General features: G+C 46.7%; 2 protein-coding genes across 3 annotated transcripts in view; both read left to right on the top strand.

Moving 5' to 3' along the window:
- LOC115534864 (kinesin-like protein KIF26B) overlaps positions 1–6,019 on the top strand; it is a 24,880-nt gene extending 18,861 nt beyond the window's left edge. The window contains exons 9-13 of the mRNA XM_030346144.1: positions 1–55; positions 561–771; positions 1,250–1,403; positions 1,869–2,028; positions 2,360–6,019. The exon at positions 1–55 is cut by the window's left edge and continues 244 nt beyond it. Of these exons, the coding sequence (XP_030202004.1) occupies positions 1–55; positions 561–771; positions 1,250–1,403; positions 1,869–2,028; positions 2,360–5,878 (4,099 nt within the window). The 3' untranslated portion in view covers positions 5,879–6,019. The remainder of the gene's footprint in view (positions 56–560; positions 772–1,249; positions 1,404–1,868; positions 2,029–2,359) is intronic.
- A 4,463-nt stretch (positions 6,020–10,482) lies between these two features.
- On the top strand, positions 10,483–24,737 carry cnstb (consortin, connexin sorting protein b). 2 transcript variants are annotated; one of them, XM_030345677.1, is made up of 12 exons: positions 10,498–10,689; positions 11,365–11,444; positions 12,670–13,360; positions 14,451–14,560; positions 16,455–16,485; positions 18,386–18,472; positions 18,819–18,921; positions 19,766–19,784; positions 20,127–20,217; positions 20,542–20,924; positions 22,123–22,267; positions 23,444–24,737. In XM_030345677.1, exons 3-12 carry the CDS (start codon positions 13,267–13,269, stop codon positions 23,650–23,652), a joined length of 1,272 nt encoding a protein of 423 aa, XP_030201537.1. In that variant the 5' UTR covers positions 10,498–10,689; positions 11,365–11,444; positions 12,670–13,266; the 3' UTR covers positions 23,653–24,737. The 2 variants fall into 2 exon arrangements, with proteins under 2 accessions (XP_030201536.1, XP_030201537.1); XM_030345676.1 differs by lacking the exon at positions 11,365–11,444 and having other exon boundaries at positions 10,483–10,689.
- Positions 24,738–24,907: the final 170 nt, after the last annotated feature.

Consider the following 24,907-nt stretch of genomic DNA (forward strand, 5'->3'; position numbering starts at 1 on the left):
GGACCGGCCGGCGGGCCACATCACCCTGCACGAGGACCCCCTGATGGGGGTGACGGTGAGGGGCTGTGGATGGGGTGGGGGAGGGGGGAGAGGGTCTCGGGGAGCACGGTGGTTCAGTGTAGGATGGAGATGGAAGATGAAGCAGGTTTAGATTGAATAGGTTTATTACACACACACTTAGTACTGGCACCCACCAACACACTATAGACAACAACAACAACACACTATAATATATGCACTCACAGCATTGTGAGACACTTTAGATAAAAGTGTCTTACCAGATTATATTTGACATATCAGCATGAAAGCCTCTCTCTCTCTCTCTCTCTCTCTCTCTCTCTCTCTCTCTCTCTCTCTCTCTCTCTCTCTCTCTCTCTCTCTCTCTCTCTCTCTCTCTCTCTCTCTCTCTCCCTCCCTCTCTCCCTCCCTCCTGTCTCTCGGTCTCTTCATCTCTCCCTCTCTCCCTGTCTATCTCCCTCCATTACTCCCTCTGACTCTCTCTCTCCTCCTCCCTGTCTTACTCTCTCTCCCCCTGCCCCCCTCTACCTCTCTCTCCCCAGCTGCGTAACCACAACAGGGTGAAGTGTCCCACCGCCGAGAGGGCAGCCTCCCTCCTGGACTCCGCCATCGCCTCCCGTCTCCACGGCAACCAGACGGAAGGCCGCGGCGTTGGCGATGACATCACGGCGCCGCCGGCGTACCACAGCTCCGTGATGTTCTTCACCATGCACGTCACGCCGCCGCGCACGGACCTCAGCGCCAACGGCAAAGGTAGCCACGCACACACACCGCACACGCTACATCCCATAATGTCTCCTACGAGAGCCCTGCTCTGAATAGGTTGCCGGCAAGATTTGTTCCCCTGAATAGGCCGTCCTGGAAATAACAAAACACAAATCAATTTTAATTTCTTTATTGACTTTACTCTTATTTTCTGTCCTGTCCTCCCTTCTCTCCATCATCTCCTCTTGACCTCTATTCTGGTGGTTTTTTTCTTCTCTCCCATTTCCTTCTCTTCCCTCTCCTCCTTCATCTCGTCTTCCTTTAGTTTTATCGTCTCTCCTCTCCTCCCCTCGTCTCTATTCTGCGCTTCTTCTCCTTTTCTTGTGCCAGTCAAACCAACCACGATTTTTACTCCTGCTAACTGTGTTTCTCTCCCTTCTCCACTTCTCCTATTCCTCTCTCCCGTTTCCTCTCCTTCCTCCTTCTCTCCCCTCTCTCCCCCATCACTCCCTCTCTGTCTGGGTAGCTCCCCGCGGTCCGTCTCGGTTGACCATGATAGATGTGTGTAGTAGCATGAAGATGATGACTGTGGTCAACAAGACCCGGAGCGAGCTTCCCCAGACTGGACTGCCCTCTCTCCTCTATTCCCTCCTCAGTGGGAACAGAAACATCCCCAGCAAGTAAGAGGTTGATATGACGCGGGCTCATGGATAACCATGGCACCAAGCTTCATGATAAGATACATGCCATTTGCTGGACTTTCTTTTCTTTTCTTTTTTTTAAGTGTTATACAAAGAGTGCATTCATACAGCATGTGTGGCTAATATAATTCTATAATTTCTTAGCAGATTCAACAGTAGCAGTTTGTATCATTGTGAAAAAAAGTTAATTGAGAAAGTTGCTCTGTTGACTGCTTTTATTATGATACTGTTTTATCGTTTCATTATACAATATTTAAAAAATAACAAAATATAACTTTTACAAAATAGTTTTTTAAGCCTTCTTGATGTCCAATAGTTTGAGTAGAAGGGAATTTATTCACTGGGGTCCAGCGTTAAGAATGACACAGACATAAACGTAACGCAGGGTATAACTAATAAAATATTAATGCGATTGTGCTCCTTTTCTTGATGCCTGCCCGACAGGGGCAGTAAACTGACCATGCTGCTCAAAGAGTCTCTGGGCCGGGCCCACTGCCTGACCACGGTGTTGGCCCAGGTGTCGGACCTCCCGGTTCACCTGCCTGAAGCCCTGTCCACCATCTACCTGGTGTCCCGCGTCCGCAGGGCTCAGAGGGGGCCCAAGGTACGGAGCGGTCACATATTTATGTGATTTGTTTTTATGACTATGATTATTATTAGGTATTTATGTATTTATTATATTGATTAAGCACCGCCTCCTTTAAGCAATGGGTTCTGTAATATGTTTCTCCTTCCTTACGTATATAAGTCAATACAATACGATATGATCATCAGTTGTCTATAACAGTGTTAGACCTTCCCTTTCACCGGAATTCATCTTTACTATCGCGTCAAACCCACATTTTTCACTCCGCAAGATTGAATCCAACCGTGACATGAATCAATAACCCGTGATGTCAATTAACCGCCACCCTATCCATCTATTCCCACAACAGTCCGCCTCCTCCTCCCCGTGTGGCAGAAGCCTGGGCAAAGACAAGCGGCCTGGCGGCCATCGGTCCATGACCCTGCGCGCCTTCCACTCCACGGGCCAGGTCGACGTGGACGCGCCCCGCCTCCGCCTGCGCGGGGACCCCGACGACCGCTCCATCAGCGACCAGTCCTGCGACACGGTCATCCACATCGGCTCCGACGGCGCCGTCCACAACCCCAAATCCGCCCGGATGTTGCCGCTGACCCGGCCGCCGTTCGTGCCCATCGTCCCCTCGCTGCACCAGGGGGAGGCCAACGCGGAAGACCCCGAGTTCACCGCCCTCCTGGTGGAGCTGCTGAAGATCCCCCAGTCCCAGGCGGAGCAGAGGAAAGATAAACCCCCGAGAGGGAAGGTGGCGGAACCGCCGAAGGTGGAGGCGAAGCCTCCGGAAAGGGACTGTCTGAAATGCGAAACCTTCGCCGAGCTTCAGGAGCGTCTGGGCTGCATCGACGGCAGTGAAACGGCGACGGGAGCGCCCAAGCCGCCGTGCAAACACCCCAGAGTCGACGATGTCACGACTGAGACGCGCTCACAGAACGAGATGGCGGCGGCGCAGAGCGAATCGGCGGCCGAGGCGCCCAAGACGCAGGGCCAGCCGGGCCAGGAGTACGTCCACGCTCACTCCTCTGCCGGGGAGAAGAAGTCCGACGGGGCCGCTCCAGGGGACACCTTCCAGAGGGAGGACTCGGGCCTCTACGACTGCGAGGACGGCAGTGCGGCCAGCTCCGCCGAGGAGCCTCAGAACCAGAGTCTGGGCCGGGGGCGGATCCTGCGGGCGAACCGCTCCGAAACGCCAGACTCTGCCACGCCCAGGTCCTCCTCCGACTCCAGTGGGAAGGAGGAGCTTCAGGGCATGGGTTCCTCCCCCGTTCCGGGCCCTGTCCCTCAGCCCACAGAAAGCCAGAGGGTTTCAGAGGACGGCGAATGGGCCAAACCAGAATTCAGGACCTCGCCGATTGGCAAGAGTTACCCGGTGTCTACCTCCTCCTCGTCTCCCTCGCCCCCTTCCTTGGCTAAAAGTGTCTTGCTCGGGGGCCTCTTACCCCACCTCCCGACGGACGAACTCAAGGAAATGAAGGCCACCATCACGGTGACGGTGCAGCAGCCATTGGACCAGGACGGTCACGACGAGATCGTCTATTCCATGGTGGAGGAGGTGACCATCAGCGGGGCGTTGGACCGGGACGCCAAGGGACGCAGCATCATTCGTATCAGAGAGAATACCCAGTCGGCATCGCATGCAAACGGCTCAGCCTGCTCTCAACCCATCAGAATCATTGGCAATGTCATCGAGGAGTCTGGGACAGCGGACTATTGCAGTAAGCCCAGTAACCCTTTGGTTCACGCCCCATCCAGGGAGTCCAGCGCCCAGCCAAAACCCCCGCCGGTGAAATTCAGGAAGGAGAATAAATTATTGCCTTCCTTCATTAATCCCATGCTGGTTGATACAGACTGTGAATCCTACCTGGACAGCGATGAACCCAGATACACTTCTAATGTTTTCTTTGCAAGCCGGGAGCCAGTGACTCTCGAGCCCAGGAAGGAAACTCCCAGGAAGGATGATCACATAAAGGACGATCACGGAAACGTAGCCGAAGGGAGACGGCTTGCGAGAGGGGCCGTCGCATTCGAGACCCCCGACCATAAGTATGATCATCTATCCACATTACCCTTAGTGCAAATGTCATGTGACTCACGTGACCACCCGTCTGCAGCTTTGTACGAGGAGACAAAAGCCAAAAACTACAACAAGAGGCAGAACAACACAGACAGGCATTGTCCCCGAGGGAAAGAGCCTGTTTATCCCAGCTCCGCTCCCCAGGGCCGGCCGGGAGCGGAGGTGGCTCACAGAGTCGTCGGGAATGCCCCCCAGGGCATCGCAGCTTCGCTCGGTTGCCTGGCGACCCTTCCCGTCGACCTCAAAGCAAACAGTCTGCCGAGGGGCTGGCAGGGAGCCCGACATGGGGAGGGGCGCCGGGCGGGGCGCCACGTGACCGACGACCGCCGGCATCCCGGGGGCACGACCTCATCCACCCCGTCGAGTCCCAGGGTTACCATGGAGAGGAGGCACCGCAGGCATCACCGCTCCAGGCACGACGGCCTGGACCTCTCCCCCCCGCCGAGCAAGAACCATCACTCAGAGGACAGCCGGCGGGAGGGCGGTGGTGGCGGTGGTGGTGGTGGTGGTGGTGGTGGTGGCGGTGGTGGCAGTGGTGGTGGCAGTGGTGGTGGTTGCAGTGGCGGTGGTACACTCAACAGAAAGGCCCGGTCTTTGTTCAGGACTGGCTCAAAGTCGTGGAGCCTGAGCAAGAGGAGCGACAGTTTGAACGGCCTGAAGTCGGCCGCCGCCGAGCCGACCAGCGGCTGGAATCTTGGCGCCAAGCTGCGGCAACTAACCAGTCGGACCAACTCGCTGGGAAGGAGCCCGGCAAAGTGCCAGTCCCCCGACCCGGGCAGCAGCAACACCTCGGTGAGCTCCAGGACAAGCTCTAAGGGCAGCTCTAAGGGAAGCGCCGAGGGGAAGACTAAGGGGGGCTCCAAGGGGTCGTATGAGGAGGTATTGAAGGGGAAGGGGAAGAGGAGTTATGAGGGAGAATCAACCTTAGCCAGGAACAGCAGGAGCCCGAAGAAGAGCCCCAGGTGCGCGCCGGTGGAGGAGCCCGGTCACCGTTCCGACCCCTCAAACAGCTACCCTTCACCCCAGTCCCAGAGGTCCGCCTCCTCCAAGCTCTCTGCAGTGGGGAAACTCAAGATGGCCACCCCCAGAGTACGCCGGGTCTCCAACTCGGGCACCAGGACCCTCAGCTTCTCCCGCAGCGACCCGCGGCGGGGCATCAACCGCAGCGCCAGCCTCTCCCCGGACGGGAAAGCCTTCCAGCGGGACCAGCCGTCCTGCTTCCCCTCCCTGTCCTCCTCGCCGCCCTGGTCCATCCCTTCCCTCAGCCGCACCCAGAGCCAGAGCTCCTCCTGCTGCTCGGCCGCCACCAAGTCCCCCCTCCACGGGGTCATCGACGGACGTTTCTCCGACTTCCTGAAGGACCGGGAGTCCTGCCTCGCCCCGACGATCTCCGCCGAGCCCAAAGGACGAACCCCGATCGAAGAAGACGACGAGGACGACGAGGACGAGGACGGGCTGTTCGACCTCCCGGGGCGAGCGGGCGGCGCGGACGACCAGCGCCCGCACGGCGTCCCGTCGCCGTACAGCCGGCTGACGGCGCCGCGCGCCCCCACCCACCTCAGCGGGCACGGCAGCGACGTCACCAGCGTGCTGAGCGGGGAGTTGCCCCCGGCGATGGGCAAGACCTCGCTGCTGGTGTTCCCCAAGCGGAGCAGCGGGGTGAGCAGCGGCTACGAGAGCCTGGCGAGGGACGGCTCCTCCCGGGATTCGGCCAGCGACCGGGCCTCCCCCCTCCAGAGGACGGAGGGCCGGCCCGCCCGGAGGAGGGGCTACAACGGGGACAAACGGGGCATGATGAATTGATGACTGTAATTTGTTGATTTGGACAAAAGTTGACGAAATATGTAACTGGTGAAAATGTTGTTGAGACGGAAATGACTGAAGAATGATGCCTCAACTATCGGTGTAATTGACTAATAAAATATACGAATGTTTTTTCCATTACACTTTGCACATGCTTAATTCTTAATCTTTAGCACTAATAATTTAGATTAAAATGGGAATTCACTGGTTTAAGAACATTAAAACCGCCAGAATTACTGACAGCCTTTCTTCTGTCTTGCTCTCTAGAATTCAGATAGAATAAATCTGAATTAGGATTAGAATCGTGTTCTACTAGTGAAAGCACAACTGGTATGGAAGGCTTTATCTAGTTATATATTGACTATAAAAATTTAAAGGATATATCTTTACGAGCCATAGGTAATTTTAACCACCAAATTGACTGATGAGCAGTAAAGAATTCATAATCAAATCCTAAAGCAAACAGCCATTGCATTTCTTTCTTGTGCATAATTAGATTCCACTGCTGCAACGTTTGGACTTCATGACTTTACAACTTGGCTAGGCTGCTGTTTCTTGTGCATAATTAGATTCCACTGCTGCAACGTTTGGACTTCATGACTTTACAACTTGGCTAGGCTGCTGTAGCAATTATTCACATTTATTTTTTCTAATCTTCCAACAACTAAAAATGCACTCTATCAGATAATCATTAATAATACATAACCTCAAATTACAACATTTCGCTAATTGGATAAGACACGTACGCTTTCCATTCCAGGTCAGAGCATTGAGCACACACACCAGCTAATGAATAAGCAATTATAAAAAACAACAGCCACGGCAGCAGAACGCCGCTCATTCAAAGACAGCCGTGATCATGTCATTAGCTAATTCACTTCGCAGGCTCCATTCAATTTCCAGTCAACACTTACGTAATTTCACCAGGGCACGGGTGAGACAGTTATCTCTTATCTCTGATTAAATTCAATTCAGATATCTTGTGGAATTCCCGCAAATGTGGAATAGTTTTACCGTTTTAAATGCTGGAATGTAAATATTAATAATTTCCGTTAGTCGGGCTGATTATGGGAAAGGGTGGGGCAGCCTACACCAGTCTATCCATGCCTCCCACATGCCCCCTAGTGGACACTACCTACGAGCAGATTCTCGCACTGCATTTAACTAAAACTAAAGGCGAAATTTGCACTTGCAACTAGAATTATACCTTGTTGACTGCTTTCTGATACTGAACGCTTTTGTATTTATATACTGAGCAGAGTAGCCAGTAGGACAGAGAGCAGGGGAAGGAGAGAGGAGGAGAGGAGGAGGGGAGAGGATGAGGAAGAGAGGAGAGGAGATGGACTCCCAATGCCTCCCTCTTCACCTTCATTGGTCCCAGGCTGGTACCTCAGGCCTGGAGCATGAGGCCCTCCGCCAGTGGCCCCAAGGCTTGCTGGAGGGAGCAGGGGCCCGAGAGGCCCTTGGGTTCCAGATGTACGAGCTCAGAGGCAGAGGAGCTGACTGGTATGATGAGGTATGAGGCGGTGTCTGAACCTTATTAGACATAAGGGCAGCAATGGAAAGGAATAGGGAGGATAACACTACAGGAAACTATATTACAACCACAAGCAAGACATACACCATACTACAACTATGAAAATACACAACACTATACAACACACTGCAACTTCAATTACACTACAAATATACTGCATGACCAATACTTCACAAACCTACATTCCACTACACTACACAGTACTAAAACGACACCACACTACAAATATGTAGACAGTCAAGCAGAGCCATTTTGTAGCCAGGAAGATGCTGGAAGTATTTAAAGAGGGTTTTGGAAAACAGGAAATCTGATCTAATGACCTCATGTCCAGACCAGACCATAAACAGTTTTTTCACACAAATCAATATGTTGCTTTTTGATCTCCATTAGTCATTTAATCTCCCTGAACGCTGCATTGGGGTTTGGTCTGGATTTAAAATTAATTTAAAGAAGGGTTCCACTCTCTGTGTTATGTGACTACGGCCACAAGGATGGATACAGTATTCTAGAGCCGTGAATATGCTAATCCTTAATTCAATTATACTTGAACACGCATGGATTAGCTGTTTATTAAAATGCCACCTTCTTAGAGAGCACCAAGGTTACCATGTTTTACATCACATTACGGCGGGTTCCGTCTCACTGCCCCTGGACGAGTGATTGGATTAGGCAAGGTCCCGGTGCCAGGCACTTTCTAGAGGGTGTTCAGTTTACTGTGACAGAGCAGGGTCAAATACGCTTTCACTCTGAAGGGGTCTATTTTAGTGAACTAAATGCAATTGCGTAGGAATTAAAACCTATATGTGTACATGTGTGTGTCTGCTTGTGTCTAAGTGTGTGTGTGTGGGTGGGAGTGCATGTGTCTATTTTAACCAGTTTGTGTGTGTTTGCGCGTGTGTGTGTGTGTGTGTGTGTGTGTGTGTGTGTGTGTGTGTGTGTGTGTGTGTGTGTGTGTGTGTGTGTTTGTGTGTGTGTGTGTGTGTGTGTGTGTGTGTGTGTGTGTGTGTATGTGCGTCTTTCTACCTGTGTCTACCACACCTGAAGAAAAAGCACCACTAAAACCGCACCAGAACACCATGGATCCTCAGTCTGGTCTGATCCAGTTGTAGATGTAACTATTTATTGAGTCACCTTAGCAGACACATTCATCCGAAGTGAATCACAGTGTATTTTAGATACATGTCATGAAGAAGCAGATGTGGGTTAGGGCATCTTGCTCTAGCATGCCTTACCCATTTTCCATTGCTCTCAAAGAACAGATCCCATTGTTTCCCAGAAGGACATTTGTTGTTGTACTGTATCGTCTCCAAGCTAGTTCTCTTTTTGTTGTAAAAAAATAATAATAATATGGGGCATATGGGAACAGCAACAGATGCACAGTGTACACAAGAAACCAGAAAATAAACAAAATCCCATCAATAACAAGACGACCAGACTTGGAGGCTGAGTGGTTGTCGATCACATCCACCTCCAAAATACTTTTTTTTTTGTCCAGTCTAATGATTCTAATGATGGATGTCTCTTGTTTCCTGCAACACTGTTTCAGGAAAAAAGTTAACATGCAAAGCTGGGGAGGCATTACGAGAGAGAGAGATGCAAAGACGCAGAGCAATCAATACAAACAGACCTCTTCAGGTAATGGATCAGGACATTATGATGCACAGGGCACACAAACACACACGCACACTGGAAATTTGTCTAGTGAATCATCTTGATCATCAGTATGATGCACATCACTGTCATGGTTTATAAAGGTCATGTTCTTGTTTAAAACCTCCAGGTTCCCCCATATGGCTCTGACTGCTTTTACCAAAGTAAAAGTAGGTCTATTTGTCCTTCTGTATATGAGTAATAGTGCTCTTTTGTGTGTGTGTGTGTGTGTGTGTGTGTGTGTGTGTGTGTGTGTGTGTGTGTGTGTGTGTGTGTGTGTGTGTGTGTGTGTGTGTGTGTGTGTGTGTGTGTGTATGATCTGTTTGCAACAGAGACAGACAGAGCGAAAAAGAGAGCGATAGACTCCCTTCACTCCATTTCTCTCTCTCTCTCTCTCTCTCTCTCTCTCTCTCTCTCTCTCTCTCTCTCTCTCTCTCTCTCTCTCTCTCTCACTCACTCACTCACTCACTCTCTCTTCCTCTTTCTCTCTCTCTCTCTCACTATCTTTCTGCTCTAGTTCATGTCTTCATTAAGCCTCTTTGGAAGTCCAGGTTACGTCATCAAACCTCTTAGCTTAAATAGAACCAAGATGCATGTGAAGAAATGTTTAGAGTGGACACAAACATACACCCATATATACACACACATACACACACAGAGGGAGAGAGAAAGACAAAAAAAAAACAGTAAAAGACGTATTCAAGCTTTAAATATGGTGAGACACACACACACACACACACACACACACACACACACACACACACACACACACACACACATATATATACATACACAAACAAAGAAGAATGAACCGATTTAAAGTTTGCAAGAGCGGTTACATCTGTAGTATACCTGTAAATATTATGTTTGAATGTAAATGCCTGAAAAGGGCAATATTATATGTTTACTACTCTTAAGCAGGCCAAGTTTAGTCAAATGTATGGTAAAAATATAAGCTCTACACAGTTATGAGGTGCTGTTACATATATATATATGATTTTATTCAGGACATGAAGATCCATAGTACAATGTATAAAAATAGACTCAATACAACAACAATAAAACACAACACATAAAATAAGAGATATGACATAGCATACCATGCCTATAATATTAAAGAAAGCCACAAAGCAATAAACCTTCAACATATAATATGACACATTTTCATGATATTGGGAACTATTGTTGTGATATTGTTGCTAAGGGAGATCACTTTTGAATTAGAGTGTTGTTATATACAATATGAATTCGATCTATTGTACTATTTTAATCGTTTTTAATCCCGTCTAAGGTAGGTTTATTTACCAGAACAATCATTCATCCCAAAGCCTTTGATCGCGTTATATAACGAACCACGGATATATCGGGAAAACTTCCGTCGGACTGCCGTTAGGTGGCGACATTGTCTACGCGGCAAAATTAAATTATACATTTTGCAACGAGGGACCAAAAAATGCCCGGATTGGGTCGTAAACAACCATGGAACCGCAGAGAGCATCTCGTCGGGTGGATCGAGGGCTAGACTGTAATGTAACATAATGGAAACAGCTGGAACACAGCAGTGGTGTGACAGGGATGACGGTCGAGAGGCGACAACATCATAGGAGCTGCAGACAGAGCCAGAGTGCGTATGGACCCTTGTTATGTTACGTTATGGTGTCTTCGGGTTAACGTGTTTACCTTTCCACACGAGTTGAGATGATAAGAAGACATGTGTGGGCATGTCACACTGCAGTTAACTTCTGTTTATATTTAAGAATCTCCTGTTTACGTTGTGGTCTCACATCCAAGAGCACATGTGTCGTTTTCAACCATATGGGCTAAGAAGGCAATTCGGTTACTGCGGCTATTAAACATCGATAACATCTGCGCACCGTTCCCACTGCGTTATACATGTCTATAAGCTATTTGTCAACTATTAAATATTGAACAATCATGAGAAGTTTTGGAAAATGAATGGTCGCTCCTGTAGGCTATATCGAGAGGGAGACAATGCTGCAGTAGGCTACAGCTGCACAGACACACTACACAACCTACATAGAAACACACCACACACACACACAAGCACACGATGCTCTGCACATTTGTTTATACTGGGCCAGAATGTTTCAGGCAAGAATGTTTTCAGAGATGTTATAAAATGTACACTAACTATTGAAATGTATTATATTAGCATGTTTTGCGTTTATATTAAGACCATATAGCCTCTAAATAACATTCATTTTGCGATTTTGAGAAAAAGAAAATCAGACTACTCTTGATCTTATGCAATCCTTATGTAATCTTGTGTAATTTATAGGTCTATGGGGCCAATTTGTAAGATAACAGAAGAGCAACGAGGACAGTTTCCTGGCATTTGCCCACAGAAATTAACCAAATGTACCGTAATGTAATCTCATCCAATGCACTTATTTTCATCTGGACAGACTCCTACACTGTTATCTTTTCTTCTTCGTCTCCTCGGTTTGATGCTGTGCTTTAGGCGGCGCTCCCGGCGCCTGTTGGCTGCAGCGTCGTGTCACATTCCATGTAGTAAAATACAGCCTCACATGACTGCTTCACGCAGGGTATAGCCTACATCTGAGTTACCGTGCCACGTACGAACACTCACACACACATTCACACTCACACACGCATGCCCTCTGATCGTTGATGCTGCAAAGATGTGCTTTAACAGGCGGAATGAGGGGGCATCCTTGCAGCAGCAAATATGGTTTTGAGTTGATACTATTAAACCTGTAGTCCCTCTTATACTATATCAAAGATGTTGTCAGTCAAATTAATGAATCAACAAGTGTTGATTCATTATGTGTGTGTTCTATGACACATGCCTGTTCCTGGCGCCTGCTTATTACTCCTACATTCTCCACTTCAAACTTCTCTACAGCAAAATAATCACGGGTTAGAACTAAAGTACATATAATTATTAAAATAACTACATATGTTGGAGAGGGCAGAGACTGTGCAGCGTGCAGGCTATTCTCTGTTACCAGGTCCTCAATGTTCCCAATTTGAGCTTGGACGTGGACAGGCATTGTGTGTTGTCCCACTTTATGTCCGTGATGTAACAGTCCTTTACCCTTTATCAGCCACTGTCCTCTCCACAGTAGCAGGGGATGGTGGTTTATTTTGTGCTGAATGGACCCCTTCAGGCACCATTAGAGACGCAAAGAAACATTCTATTATCTTTGTCACTGAGAGAACAGAGGATCTGACTCTTCGCTCCACCGTCTCTCCTCTCCTCCTCTTCCTCTGACGTCTCTTATAGCCCACTTGTTCTGTCCTTTCTTTCTTTCCTTCTTTCTTCCTTTCTTATACTTATATTTGCCTCATTGTGGTGCCACGTTTTATTAAATTGCCAAAGCATGATGTTATGGTTCATCATTCTCTTCCCTACCCCACTTTTCTCTGCCTCTAGTTGGTCTCTCTTTCTCTCTATCTCCCTCAATCTCAATCTTTTTTGTAAATATTTTTAGCATCTTCCTTCTCTGCTTGCTTAGCAGCAAAAAACACAGAGCAAGATATGGTTTTATGCCAGCTAACATCGCATTCTTTTTTTCCAAAACTCTCTCTGTTTCTCTCCCCTCTCTCTCTCCTCTCACAGTTCGCTGGGAGAACAAGTGAAGTCCAGTGACCACGAGTACTTTGAAGAAAAAAAAACAGAGAGAAAATGACAAACAGATTTTACAGGATGACTTACAACTGAATAAACTGCAAAGAGCGCCACGGACTACATTACCCACAATCCTCGTCTCAAATATACACTGGATACCTTGCAATCTCTCTCATCTCTCCTCTTATTCAGCCAATGGGCATAGAGGATTATACCTAGTCTGAGACCGGTTACCACAGCACAGGAGGGGGGCGGGGTTGGGGGGGGGGGGCGACATTTGGACCGAAGACCCCTGGGAAATATTCACACCACCTCAATCACGTGGAGCCTGACCACCTTCCACCGCCTACTGAAGGAACACCGCCAGGCAAGAAAGCAGACAGATCATACCGGACAAGATACCTGAGGGATCAACAGCTGCCTGGCCAAGCCGCTCCCTACATAGGACGTAGGCAGTGAGGCATCTCACTTGCATTTGGAACACAGCCGTCAAGTCGGTTCCAGAGTCAAGACCCCCTTGCAGAGCCCCTGGGGGCTCCAGCACCAGCGGTTGAGTCTCCTTAGCAACACCAAGTCTGCCTGGAGGTGATGGGCAACAAGAACATGAGTGCCCCCCCGAAGGGCCCCGATGCTGGGGGCCAGGAGACCCAGGAGGAGCAGCCGTCGGAGACCAGCCTCCCAGGTACTAGACGCGTCATTAGGAAACCCTACCACTGTCTTTATTCTACTAATGTTTGTTGATGTGGGAGTTGGAATTACCATCTGTGATCAACAAATGATCTCTTCCTCTCACATGTTGATTGTATTTATGGTACGGTGTTCCTCATATGTTGAGCTCCATAAAAAGCAAGGCTATATCTGTTTGAGGGCGTAACCAGGGCGGGATATTCAGATTCAAGTTCTTCTGATTGAAATTAGACTATGCACCAAGTATAAAGGAGCGAGTTACATTATTATGTTCAAGCTTTCGTTGACTGCCTGCCAGGTTAAAATACATATCCATAATAAAACCATGATGATGCTACCATGATGACGGTAATGGGATATCCATTACAGCCCTCGCCATGTCTAACGGCTTCGGGCCAAGGTCTTTACACATCATTAAAGATCATTAAAACACAGTTAGAGGAGTGAGAGGGACGGAGTGGAGCAAGAGAGAAGAAAAAGGACACATTGTGTGAGAGAGAGAGAGAGAGAGAGAGAGAGAGAGAGAGAGAGAGAGAGAGAGAGAGAGAGAGAGAGAGAGAGAGAGAGAGAGAGAGAGAGAGAGAGAGAGTCTCGGTGAGTCTTCTGTAAGTTGATCCCTTCCTCTCGGACCCTCCCTGGTCGGAGGTCTGAGTCGGTCAGGTGGTTTGCAGGTGACAGCGGTGTAACAGGAGCACAGGGTGGGTGAGGTGGAGACCCCTGGGGAGCGACAGCGCTACGTAGCCGTATGAGCCCTGGCGGGATAATAGCGGCTCATTATCACAGTCCTGGTTGGACACAGCGTGGGCCAGACAAGAGCAGTTGGAATGGAAAGTAATATATAGAAGGATTAGAATGCAGCAAGCTTGAATAGAATGACAATAAATTGAAGGAAACTGGCGAGGACAGAGTGGAATAGAATAGAGCATTATAGAATAGAACAGACTTCTGTTTCTGCGTGTGACGTTTTGAGTTGAGTGTGTTTGTTGTGCTGATGATAATGTTTTTATATGAAAACGAGATCCCCGTGGCATGTGAATGGACCTGGTAGCGTTTATTAATTGATTGCATGTGTTGTGTGTTTTTAGGACCCTCTGAACGTGTAGGGGCCCCGGGCCCCAGTCCAGAGGTGCTGGCTTCCCTGCACACCCTTGTGGAGGCCCCAAACTACACACTACTGCCACACTCCCTACACCAGGTGTGTGTGTGTGTGTGTGTGTGTGTGTGTGTGTGTGTGTGTGTGTGTGTGTGTGTGTGTGTGTGTGTGTGTGTGTGTGTGTGTGTGTGTGTGTGTGTGTGTGTGTGTGTGTGTGTGTGTTATTAAACCAGAACCCTTCAAATGGGCGTGAAACACAATACCTACTACTCTGTACTGCCGCCCGTATGTTACTATAACCCACTGTGATACTATACCTTTTTCATTATGTTTATGAAAAAAGCCCAATCCAGCTAGCAGACGCCCCAAGTCCCTTTAATTATGGTCTGTAAAAAAGCTCTTCTGGCATTCCATGGCAGTACCGACTAGGATGCCCGTATATGGTCTATTCAGTAATACATTTGGGTGCTTAGCAGTCCCCTGTTCCCCCTCTGTATTTATTTGAAGGAAACCCCAAAGTGATTGATGGAGCTTCCTGAGATCCGGTAAAAAGATACACGAGATAAAGGCCAATCCTAACCACACACGGACAGACTAGGAACTAAGAACAGGGCCACAGTTGACTCTTTGTTGCTAGGTTGATGCCCAACAATTATAACACTCCGTTGTCCTGTTGTCGTCTTTTTGATAGAAAGGCTCTTCTTCAGACTATAGTACACTGTATTGTTAACATATTCCTGTCAGAGATGTTAGAGCCATTAATCAATCACATTAAACTATTGCAACAAGTGTCTGATTTAACAGACATATTTCAGAATGATTGATCATATTTACTTTGTTCGGGGAGTTGAAATGTCGGGAGCATGATAATAATGTGATTTAAATCAGAGATGAAAGTTTGTTTGCTACCATCAGATTTATTTCTGAGTACACACAGTCAAACCACCGAGTAATGTGTACACAGTGAAACTGTTTACTATATTCCACCATGTAATCGAATTGTTTATTACGTACTGACATAATACACGTTAACAAGCAGTTCCATTCAGTGGAAACGTAAACGTTCACTGGCAGGCTGAGAAAAGGTGTCAGTGATGTCTCTCACAGTTACAGAACTGTGAGAAATAAATGAAATTACTCTCTGGAAGGTGTAGTCTTCATAGTTGTTATACAAACACACAAACAGAGACATTTTTTATATTTTTTTAACTTTTGGCTTCTGAAAAGCCCTTTGAATCTTGAGAGCCGATTTGCAGTAATTTTTCCCGTTGTTTCATTTTTGGATTGCTTTGGCAATGTAAAGGTTTATTTTACAAGCAAATACATCTATTTTAACTTTAATTTAATTGAGAGAGGAAGAGAGAGCGACTTAAACAGAGAGAGCGAGAGAAAGACTGCACTGCTAATCCTGAACACAAGCATTGCCTTGTGACTCGTTGTCCTCAGTCCGTCCGTCTATCCGTCCGTCTGCAGGTCGTCTAAATCTCTCTCTCTCTTGGTCATGTGACTCCCACCGTGGGAGGGATTAGGTGGTATTCATCACAGTCTAACTAGGGTTGACAGTTTTGCTGATGATGATGGTGTTAGAGGTACAGTGGGTTAGCACTGGGGGTTAGCATGAGGCGCTGTTGATAAGGCATAACGCTTCTCCCCTGCTAGTAGCTACCTGCTCACGCTGTGGGTGAGTCATCCCAAGGGTGAGTGAGTGAGTGAGGGAGTATATTCAGAGAGTGAGTGAGTCAGTGGGTAAATGAGGGAGGGAGGGAGGGACACACAGACACACACGCACGCACGCACACGCACACGCACACGCACACGCACACACACATGTCCCATTATTTTCAGTCTTCTCTATGTGATGTCATCAGATCTCTGGTCATCACAAAGGGTGTTTTTGTCTGTGCTAGTGACAAAGTGCTGGTATGTACTGTGTGATCTCCACTGATATCCCCTGGTCAACCCTAATTTATTCCCTCTCCCTCTCTCTCCCGTCTAGATGGCAGAGGCGTACTCCCTCAAAGACGACTGTATCCTTTCAGAGCGATCAAGACTAGTATTCTAGTTTAGTATTTCTAAGGCCGTTTATTAGTAATTTTCTTAACTTTGTCATTGGAATGTCGAAGCCTAACTGTTTAGACTAGGTTTATTTTGATTAGAATGGGAAAGGGGAATTAAAGATTAATAAATCTGGTTTGCGGGTTTCTTGAGTAGGACTGGTGTGTGAACAGGTATTAGACTGCATTTGCTTGATGCAGAATTTATATAAATGTTATACTATGGTTGTGTCCAAAACCATTCAATCCTCACCATTCCCTTCACTGTCAAGTACATTTTATGTAGAGGACTAAATAGTGAGCTCATCTGCTCAATGAAAGAACACTTCCAGACACTGTTTGGATCTGTGGGGCTATGGCATTAATACTGTAGTGTCACATAATTCAAACATGCCACCGGCGCCTAGGGCTGGTGGACCAACCGGAATAAATACTGACATGCAGTTCTATGATATATTCATGAGCGTATTTTCCAAAATCAATAAGAAACTTTATAGGCAGATATATAATATAATGCTATCATATTTCTGTGCCACAACTCATGGATTTGTTTCGTCCGTGTCATCATAAGGAGAAAAACAATACTCCATTGAAAGTACTTCTTAATAACACCCAATATCGTTGTATACTTTTTGTCTCATGATCATTCAAATATTTTTGATGAGGAGAAGGAACAGAATTACTAGACAGAGAAAAGTGAATCCATATTACCAAGATGTATACAAAATGTAAGTGAAAAAATGAGGATGATGCTGGGCCTTTACATTTATATTTCCAATAGATACACGAATACATCTGAATTTGAATGATGTGCTTTCCTCTAGTCCGTCTGCCATTTTTTTTTTCAGCGCAATGCATGATGATGCATGCTTGATGCATGCGTCATCATGCATTGCTTGGTTAGATGCTTGGTTAGAGATCATCTGTTTACACTTCTTTTCACTGTGCATTGCGGGACAGATGAGTCCACTATATAGGGCATGATCTCACTATACATTCGGACAGCACTACAAAATGGCGACCTCGCTATTCGGTGGACTATATAGTATAATCCACTTCATAGTGGACAACATAGTGAGAATACAACTAAGGATCACAGGTTATGTCTGTGACACACCTTTCAGCACCCTTTTAAGTGTTTTCTTGAGCATAGTATAGCTACGTTAAATAGTCATATGTTTAAGGTTAAGTACTAAGGGGTGGAGTTGGTCTCTCTCCGTCTTTGGGCGTTTCCCCGGTTGGACCAGAGGGTCTGGCATTGGTTTCCTCTGGGTCTGAAGGGCGTGTGCAGCTGCGGCTGTTTACGCCGTTACCAGGACAACCGCCCCTAAGGCAACCACAGCGACGAGGCAAGGGAAATAAGAAAAGGGGGATGAGAGGCTACATCTCAAAGTGTTGGCCCTACGGCTCACTCACTTTATCTTGGAGGAGAGGAGCAGTAGCAGATAGCAAAGGGCTGAGCTACCTCAGCTTGGCTACTTCAGGTTGACTGCTGATGATCTGGGCCCATCATAACCGTCAGACCTGCTTTGTGGCTGTGCGTCTATGAATCTGCTGCAACATCGCTAAAGCACTACCCGGTTAAGGGACGTATCATCAGTCTGAAGCCGATTCGACAGCGACTTAAGCTGCTTCTCTAGCTCACTAAGTATTTGGTCAGTGAGTAAAATGTCGGTCGAGGAGTATTCCTTGAGAAGTGGCAAGTGGGTGGCGAATGCATCTTACTGCCTCTTTTAGTTCGCCTTAGCTGAATTGACACATTTAAATGTTTACAAGTTTAACCATAAGTAGGGACTTTCTTTAATCGCTCAGTATTCTGGTGGAGATCATCAGTGAGTGTGTCTATTTTGACCTTAACAGCCACTGTTTCCAGACCAGTGGGCAATCCAGTTCCTGCAGTTGGAGAAGTCCTACCATGAACGCTTGCTGGCCAACCTCGCCGCCCTAGAGGAGACCTGGGGTACTGCAGTCTCTTTGGTCTTGTCCTTTGTACAGTACTTCAGTTATCACTAGTGGACAGGTGGCAGCTGGGAGGAAGAAAAGGGAGAGAGAGAGAGAGAGAGAGAGAGACACACACACACAGACACACACACACACATCGAGAGAGAGCGAGATTGGTCGTTTTGTGTTGATATGCACGGATAACCACCCCATTATAATTAAACGCATTTGAGGTGAACAACAGAGAAAGAAAAAAAGAAAGAAAGACAATAGGAAGAAAATGAAAAAGGAAGAATGAATATGAGGCTTGGAGCGGGTGTTAGCATAATGCCGGCCAAGTCATCCTTACTTCAACTTTGTTCCAGAGAGCCAACTGGAGGGTCAGAAGGATCCTGAGGGAACAGAGTCCAACCGAAGCAGGGAGAGCAGCATGGAGGCCCTGGAGCAGCTCTGTAGGAACCACAGCAGGTAGGACCGGGACCATGACCCAGAACCCGCCTCTAGCAGTCCCTCTGGGGACTGGATGTTGATTTTTCATGAAAATACAGGCAATGCATTGGAACCATAATAAGAGCTGTTGTGTTCTTATGTATAACTAAGTGGCCTGATGTGAATACTCTGAACTATTTTGTCATTAAGGAAACACTTTAGATCATGTCGATATCGGACATTTGGGTTTGAGCCGAGAACCTTTGATCTTGGAGTCAGACGTGCTTCCTTGCAACGGTGCCATGGGAAGAAATATGAAAAGTTATTCTCAGTGTTAACCTATACAGCTGAAAAGAGACCGTGATTTGTTTTAAATTCTGAGCTAGGGGTAATGCACAGCAAGCATTATACACCTTTAAAAAGTGTTTCTAAGAAACATTAACCGTGTTGGCTATGTTAGCCATTGTTAAATTGTTGGCACATGCTGACGGGAGTGGTCATAAAGATAATACAGGAATGGGGAGGGAGGCACGGACCACAGCCCTGATAAACACCTAGAAAGTTCCTTCTCACGCCAATTTCCTGTTTCCTTTATCACTACGGCCTAGCAGAAGCTACCTTGGTATTCCACCATTGTGACCCCACTTTTCTTTCTGAGATTGTTTAATGATTACACACAAATTGTGCTGTAATGGACCTACCATGTGTTAGAATTGCAGCACAATTTGTGTGTAATCATCCCTACACGTGCCTTTGTGTTTGTTTGTCCATCTGTCCGGCCACCTGTCTCCATCGCTCATGGGCTGCCTTTAGCTCTTCTTCCCAACACATATTAACTGTTCTTGTCCTTTCTCCCTCTTCCTCTCTCTCCTCATGTCAACAGACCGCTCAGTGGGGACCAGGTGAGATTCCAACACATTCCCGCTCTGTTTCCCTTTATCTGCATTCGATTGACAGATACGTTCACTATTATCATTATAATCACCTACTCATACAAAAGGGTAGAATGTAGAATAGAGTGGTAAATACATGTATAAATAAATACATGATTTTTAAATGGGGAGGCATCTTTTTGGACCTTTGCAGTGGGGATTTCTTATTTGATCATTTAGGTGTGAGGCACATTTTTATATTGCGCGTACAAATCGTATGCTCCCGCTGTTTATATATTCCAGATGAGTTTGAGCCGTTTATATCTTCCAGATGTGTGAGGGTTTGTACGTGTGTGTGTCTCTCTACCAAAGTGTGTGTCCGACCCGGAGAGGGGAGGAGCCGAGGGCAGAGCTCTGCACCACGGGGAGAACCAGACTCCGCCCCCTCTACAGCATGGAGCAGGTGCACAGCATCACACACACACACACGCACACCCACACACACACACACACGGCCTCCATGTATCCAGGTATCATTCTGGATATAGAATACTCTCCGATTGGGTCCTAGTTACATTCTGATGTGTCATTATCATAATTGTTTCCTTGCCAGGCACAACTTTCCCATCCAGTTAATATGTTGATATGTTCGCACTCTACAGAAAATAAATACAATATACAGGAAATATGAAATAGAAGAAAGCGTTCACATGAATCCAGGTCAATGTAGAACAGATAGTGGTCGTCACGTGTTTATTAATGTTGCTTTATCTGTCCTTGGTTCCAGACACTAAACCCCCAGCAGCACCCACGGGTGAGGGTCTGACACATACAGAACCACGGCCCCCTCAAGACCCCCGCCAGCAGGACGAGGGGACGGAGGAGCAGCAGGAGGAGGAGGAGGAGGAAGACGAGGAGCAGGAAGAGAGGAGAGAAGGTGAAGAGGAAGAGATGGAGGAAGAGGAAGAGAGGCGAGGAGCAGAAGAGGAGGAGGAGGTGTGTGAGGAAGAGAGGCGAGGTGCAGAAGAGGAGGAGGAGCCATGTGAGGAAGGGCAGGAGGTGGCGTGTGAGGAGATGAGCCCCGAGGAGGAGGAGGTGAAGGGGGAGTGGCCCACAGGGGTCCCGCAGGCCTCGGAGAAGGACCTGGTCAAGCTGTCACACGATGAGGGGGTAGGAACACTGTCTGTCTCACTGTCTGTCTCACTGTCTGTGTCTCACTGTCTGTCTCACTGTCTGTGTCTCACTGTCTTTGTCACTGTCTGTGTCTCACTGTGTGTTACTGTCTGACAGTCGGTTAGTCTGTTTGTCTGTTCATTTGTCTTTAGTCCGTCTGTTTGTTGTTCTGTCTGCCTGTCAGTTGGTATATCTGTGGTTGTATCTGTCTGTCCGCACTAACTTGGTTTGGTTTCTCGTCTGTTTAATTCCTCAGATAAAACAAATAGATAAAACACGTAGTTATTGATAGGTTCCACGTATAATTAAATATTTCTTTAGGCCTTGGAATAAGGTATTCTTTATCTTTTACTAGTTTTCACTGCCTTTTTGCATCTACAAAGTAGTGGAAAATTACAGTCGATTCTAAACTCCCCCTCTCTCTGTTTACTTTGTCCTGGTCCACCCATTCTCCCTGCTGAGTGTGCAATCCTCACTTGGGAAATAACCTCAATAAGTCTACTCTGTATTCAGCTAGAACCTCTCCCCAAGCCTAAGGCAATGTGTGAGGGGGGGGCTTGTCCTGTTCTTAAATAACGTGGTTATGTAATCCAATAGAGGGTTAAGTGGGTTTGGGTCCGGGTGCGGTTGCTGTCCTTTGTAATAGAAAACACCGTGGAGAAGCTAATGAGTTTGTGGTTCCTTGCAGGAATACAATTCCAACTTTCTTTTTTAGAGTTGGTTGGATTATAATGAAACTTCTATATTGTCATGTAAGCTATACAATAGGTCTTTCCACCCAGCGACAATATTAGGCTCAAAGTTCATTGAAGTTGTTTGCATTTCTTTGCTGGATCAAAATAATCCAGTGTTGAAAATGGTGTACCACTTCTGAATTCCAATTTAGCATGTTTGAAATATAGGATAATAACAATAACTGACCCTCATATGGCTGGAGGTAATATAGCTAACAGCTCGGGAATAACCTCTTTTATTAAAGTTGCATATGAGCATGATGAGGTTTTTGCCTTGTTGTTGTCATTGTAATTTTTGTTGTTGTAATTTAGAGGTGCCGGCCAAAGTTGGATTGTATTAACGTCAATTATAAGCTGTCTGGTTACCAAATACGACGAAAGAAACCTACCGACATAGCAAACATTTAAAAAACCTCTTTCATCTTCAATCCCTCCTTTTGTGTTCACTGTTTCTCCTCCAGTGCTCCGCTCATGACGGCCTGGTCTCCATCCTAAAGCGCAGGAGGGCATCGTTGGATGGTCTACCGCCCCCTGGTGTCTCAGTCGAGAAGCACAACGGCAAGCGCAAGGTCCGCTTCACCGAGCCGGAATACACCGCAGAGCAAGGTAGCCTACGTTCAACATCGCCCTTGCAGAGCCTCATCACCACTTGTACTTTGGTCCGACTGTAGATGACTCCCCCTCGAGGTTAAAGACACGCTATTGCATTCATAACCTTATCGGGCTTGTACATCACAAAGCATCATGGGATTTTTTATTGGCGATACTGGCCATTTTGTGATTAGAGGGTTGTAGTAAGTTAAACTCCTTAATTAACTTAAATATACCTTAACCTAGGTCAATCAAAACGTTGTCTTGCCATTGCTTGCATGAGAAACACTGGGGCACTTTCAAACACAACAATGTCTCTGCATAATGCTAATACATAAATACAAAAACAGTGACCAAAATTAACATTCTCATGCTCCTATACTTTCGTAATGAGGCATCGATCATGACGTCATGATGGGCAAGCCCTACACTAACCCACTGATTAATCATTAATTTTACACACCTGGACAAAACACGTTTGCTACATGGTTATGCTCCATGTAGGTAACAGTTCATGGGTAAAAACCAGTGAAGATACATGGACTTCGGACCCTTGTCACTGAGGTGTCATAGCAGAGAAAACACAGGCGTAGCCCTCAGCGTTAACACTGCGGAGGCAGGCGGGTGTTTCATTTATGTGTGTCAAAGCCCCAGCAAAGGTCAATGTGTTACCCTCACTGGTTTAAATCGACCACTGTGCCCTGGTCAAACAAGTAGCAGTCCCATAGGGTTATGAGCGACACCTTTATCCCACTAGGCTGAGGCCTGATTACAGATAGACCCTGCACTCCAATACCCATACTACCATACTATTTAGTATGCCAGAAAAATATTTAGTACGTCCCAATGCATAGAATGGAGAATGCATCATGCCAAAATGACCAGGATGTTGTTCTGCATGCGGTTGCGTTTCGCAGTATGCAATCCAGTATGCTTTTTGAGCTATTCTGCCCCCCCCCCAATCCTCTGCGTAGTAGAAGATAGGTCACCTCGACTGAGCCCACCAAGGTCGATGGGTGCTAATCAGTGAAATCACCTGTAAATGTCCCATTGTATACATACTGTGTGGAACAGTACGTACTTTGTAAGGGTAGCTGCAGCAGCTAAAAGTAAAAGCATGTGATTTGGAACCCAGCCGGGCTCATTTAGATTGTACATCACATACTTTTCTCTGTCTCTTCCTGTTTGCAGATGAGGCGGGTGGAGACTCGTGTCTGATCCTGTTGCTGCTGTGTACGGTTACCGTGGTGATCAGCATCGGCGGCACGGCCCTGTACTGCACCCTGGTGGACACCTACTCCAGCATATGCACAGACTTCTCAGACAACATCAACTTCTACGTCGTAAACGTGCAGAGGGTCTTTGACCAACTGAAACACTTGCTGCCCCTTCAGACTTAAAACACACAACACACCATTACTCGAGACACTTTACAGGTTTTCTTTTGTGTCATGCTGTCTTGAGGTGGTGGCTGACCCAACCTACAACGCTGATGTCATCAGGTCACCGAGGAACAACCAATCAGCTTTAACCTGCCGTTGCTACGGGGCAGTGATTGTCAGATGGACCTTTTATGATCGTACTTCCAAGTGCTGTGCTAGTACTCCTTCACATCCAGATGTATGTTGATGTTCTTTGAATGTTGCCGAGTTTGTTTTATAAAGCTCAAAAAAGAAGAAACTAAACATTTGCAAGAATTACATGCAAGCCGTCAACTGGTCCGACGAGCTAAGATGGAAGATCTGGAAGAATGTGTTTCTTAAAGGCTCTGGACCAAAGTGTACACGCATGCATGTACACACAGACACAGACACACAGACACACAGACACACACACACACACACACACACACACACACACACACACACACACACACACACACACACACACACACACACACACACACACACACAAAGCCATGTTGTTCCTGTATTTAATTAACTTTATTGTCCAGGTTTTATTGTAGCACGTCGTACTGTACTATGGAGGAGACCAACCCAGATGTAATTAGAAGAGCTACAGCATGTGTTGTTTCGTTATAAACAACGCAGACCTAAGCTCTGCCTGGTGTTCCTTTACTATCTCTTTTTTCCTATTTTTATTTACATTTTCTTTATGTATTTTGTAGCCGAAGTAAACATGCTTGCGGCTGTAGCTGTCTATTGCTACCACATTGAAGTATAGCCTGTATAGATCTCAGAAACACGCCTGTACACACATAAATGTGAAACAAATGCAGTATTTTAAATTACTCCGGACCTCTTGACATAGGTATACTTTAACATACAAGTTGTATAGCTGCTTTGTTACAAGACAAGAACTTACAAAATTAGATTAGGATTTAGCCCATATGTGTATATACATGACTCAAGTTTGCATCAACAACAGTCCCCGGTTCAATACAGAGTGACACCATTACCAACAAGCATGATAGAATGGCCTGTGTTTAAAATAAAGATCAAAATTGCTTTTCATTTTAAACCGGCGTAATTTGTCTTTGTCTTCATTTTGTGATTTGTGTTGCAGTGTTAATGCTTAATTATAAACCCTGACATCACCCTACAATGCCAAGTCTCTGATCCTGGTATTTTAAATTGCATAAGCCTATTAAGTGGTTCGGTAATTTGTGTAGGCCTACTTTCCGTATTTTCTAGG

Source organism: Gadus morhua, chromosome 21, assembly GCF_902167405.1.
Source record: "Gadus morhua chromosome 21, gadMor3.0, whole genome shotgun sequence".
Taxonomy (NCBI): Eukaryota; Metazoa; Chordata; class Actinopteri; order Gadiformes; family Gadidae; genus Gadus; species Gadus morhua.

Excerpts from the sequence above, each read along its gene's own strand:
- cnstb (XM_030345676.1), top strand. The coding sequence starts at position 13,267 with ATGGGCAACAAGAACATGAGTGCCCCCCCGAAGGGCCCCGATGCTGGG. Across the intron at positions 13,361-14,450 it reads GTCGGAGACCAGCCTCCCAG|GACCCTCTGAACGTGTAGGG; the intron begins GTACTAGACGCG and ends GTGTGTTTTTAG. Across the intron at positions 22,268-23,443 it reads GGAATACACCGCAGAGCAAG|ATGAGGCGGGTGGAGACTCG; the intron begins GTAGCCTACGTT and ends TCCTGTTTGCAG.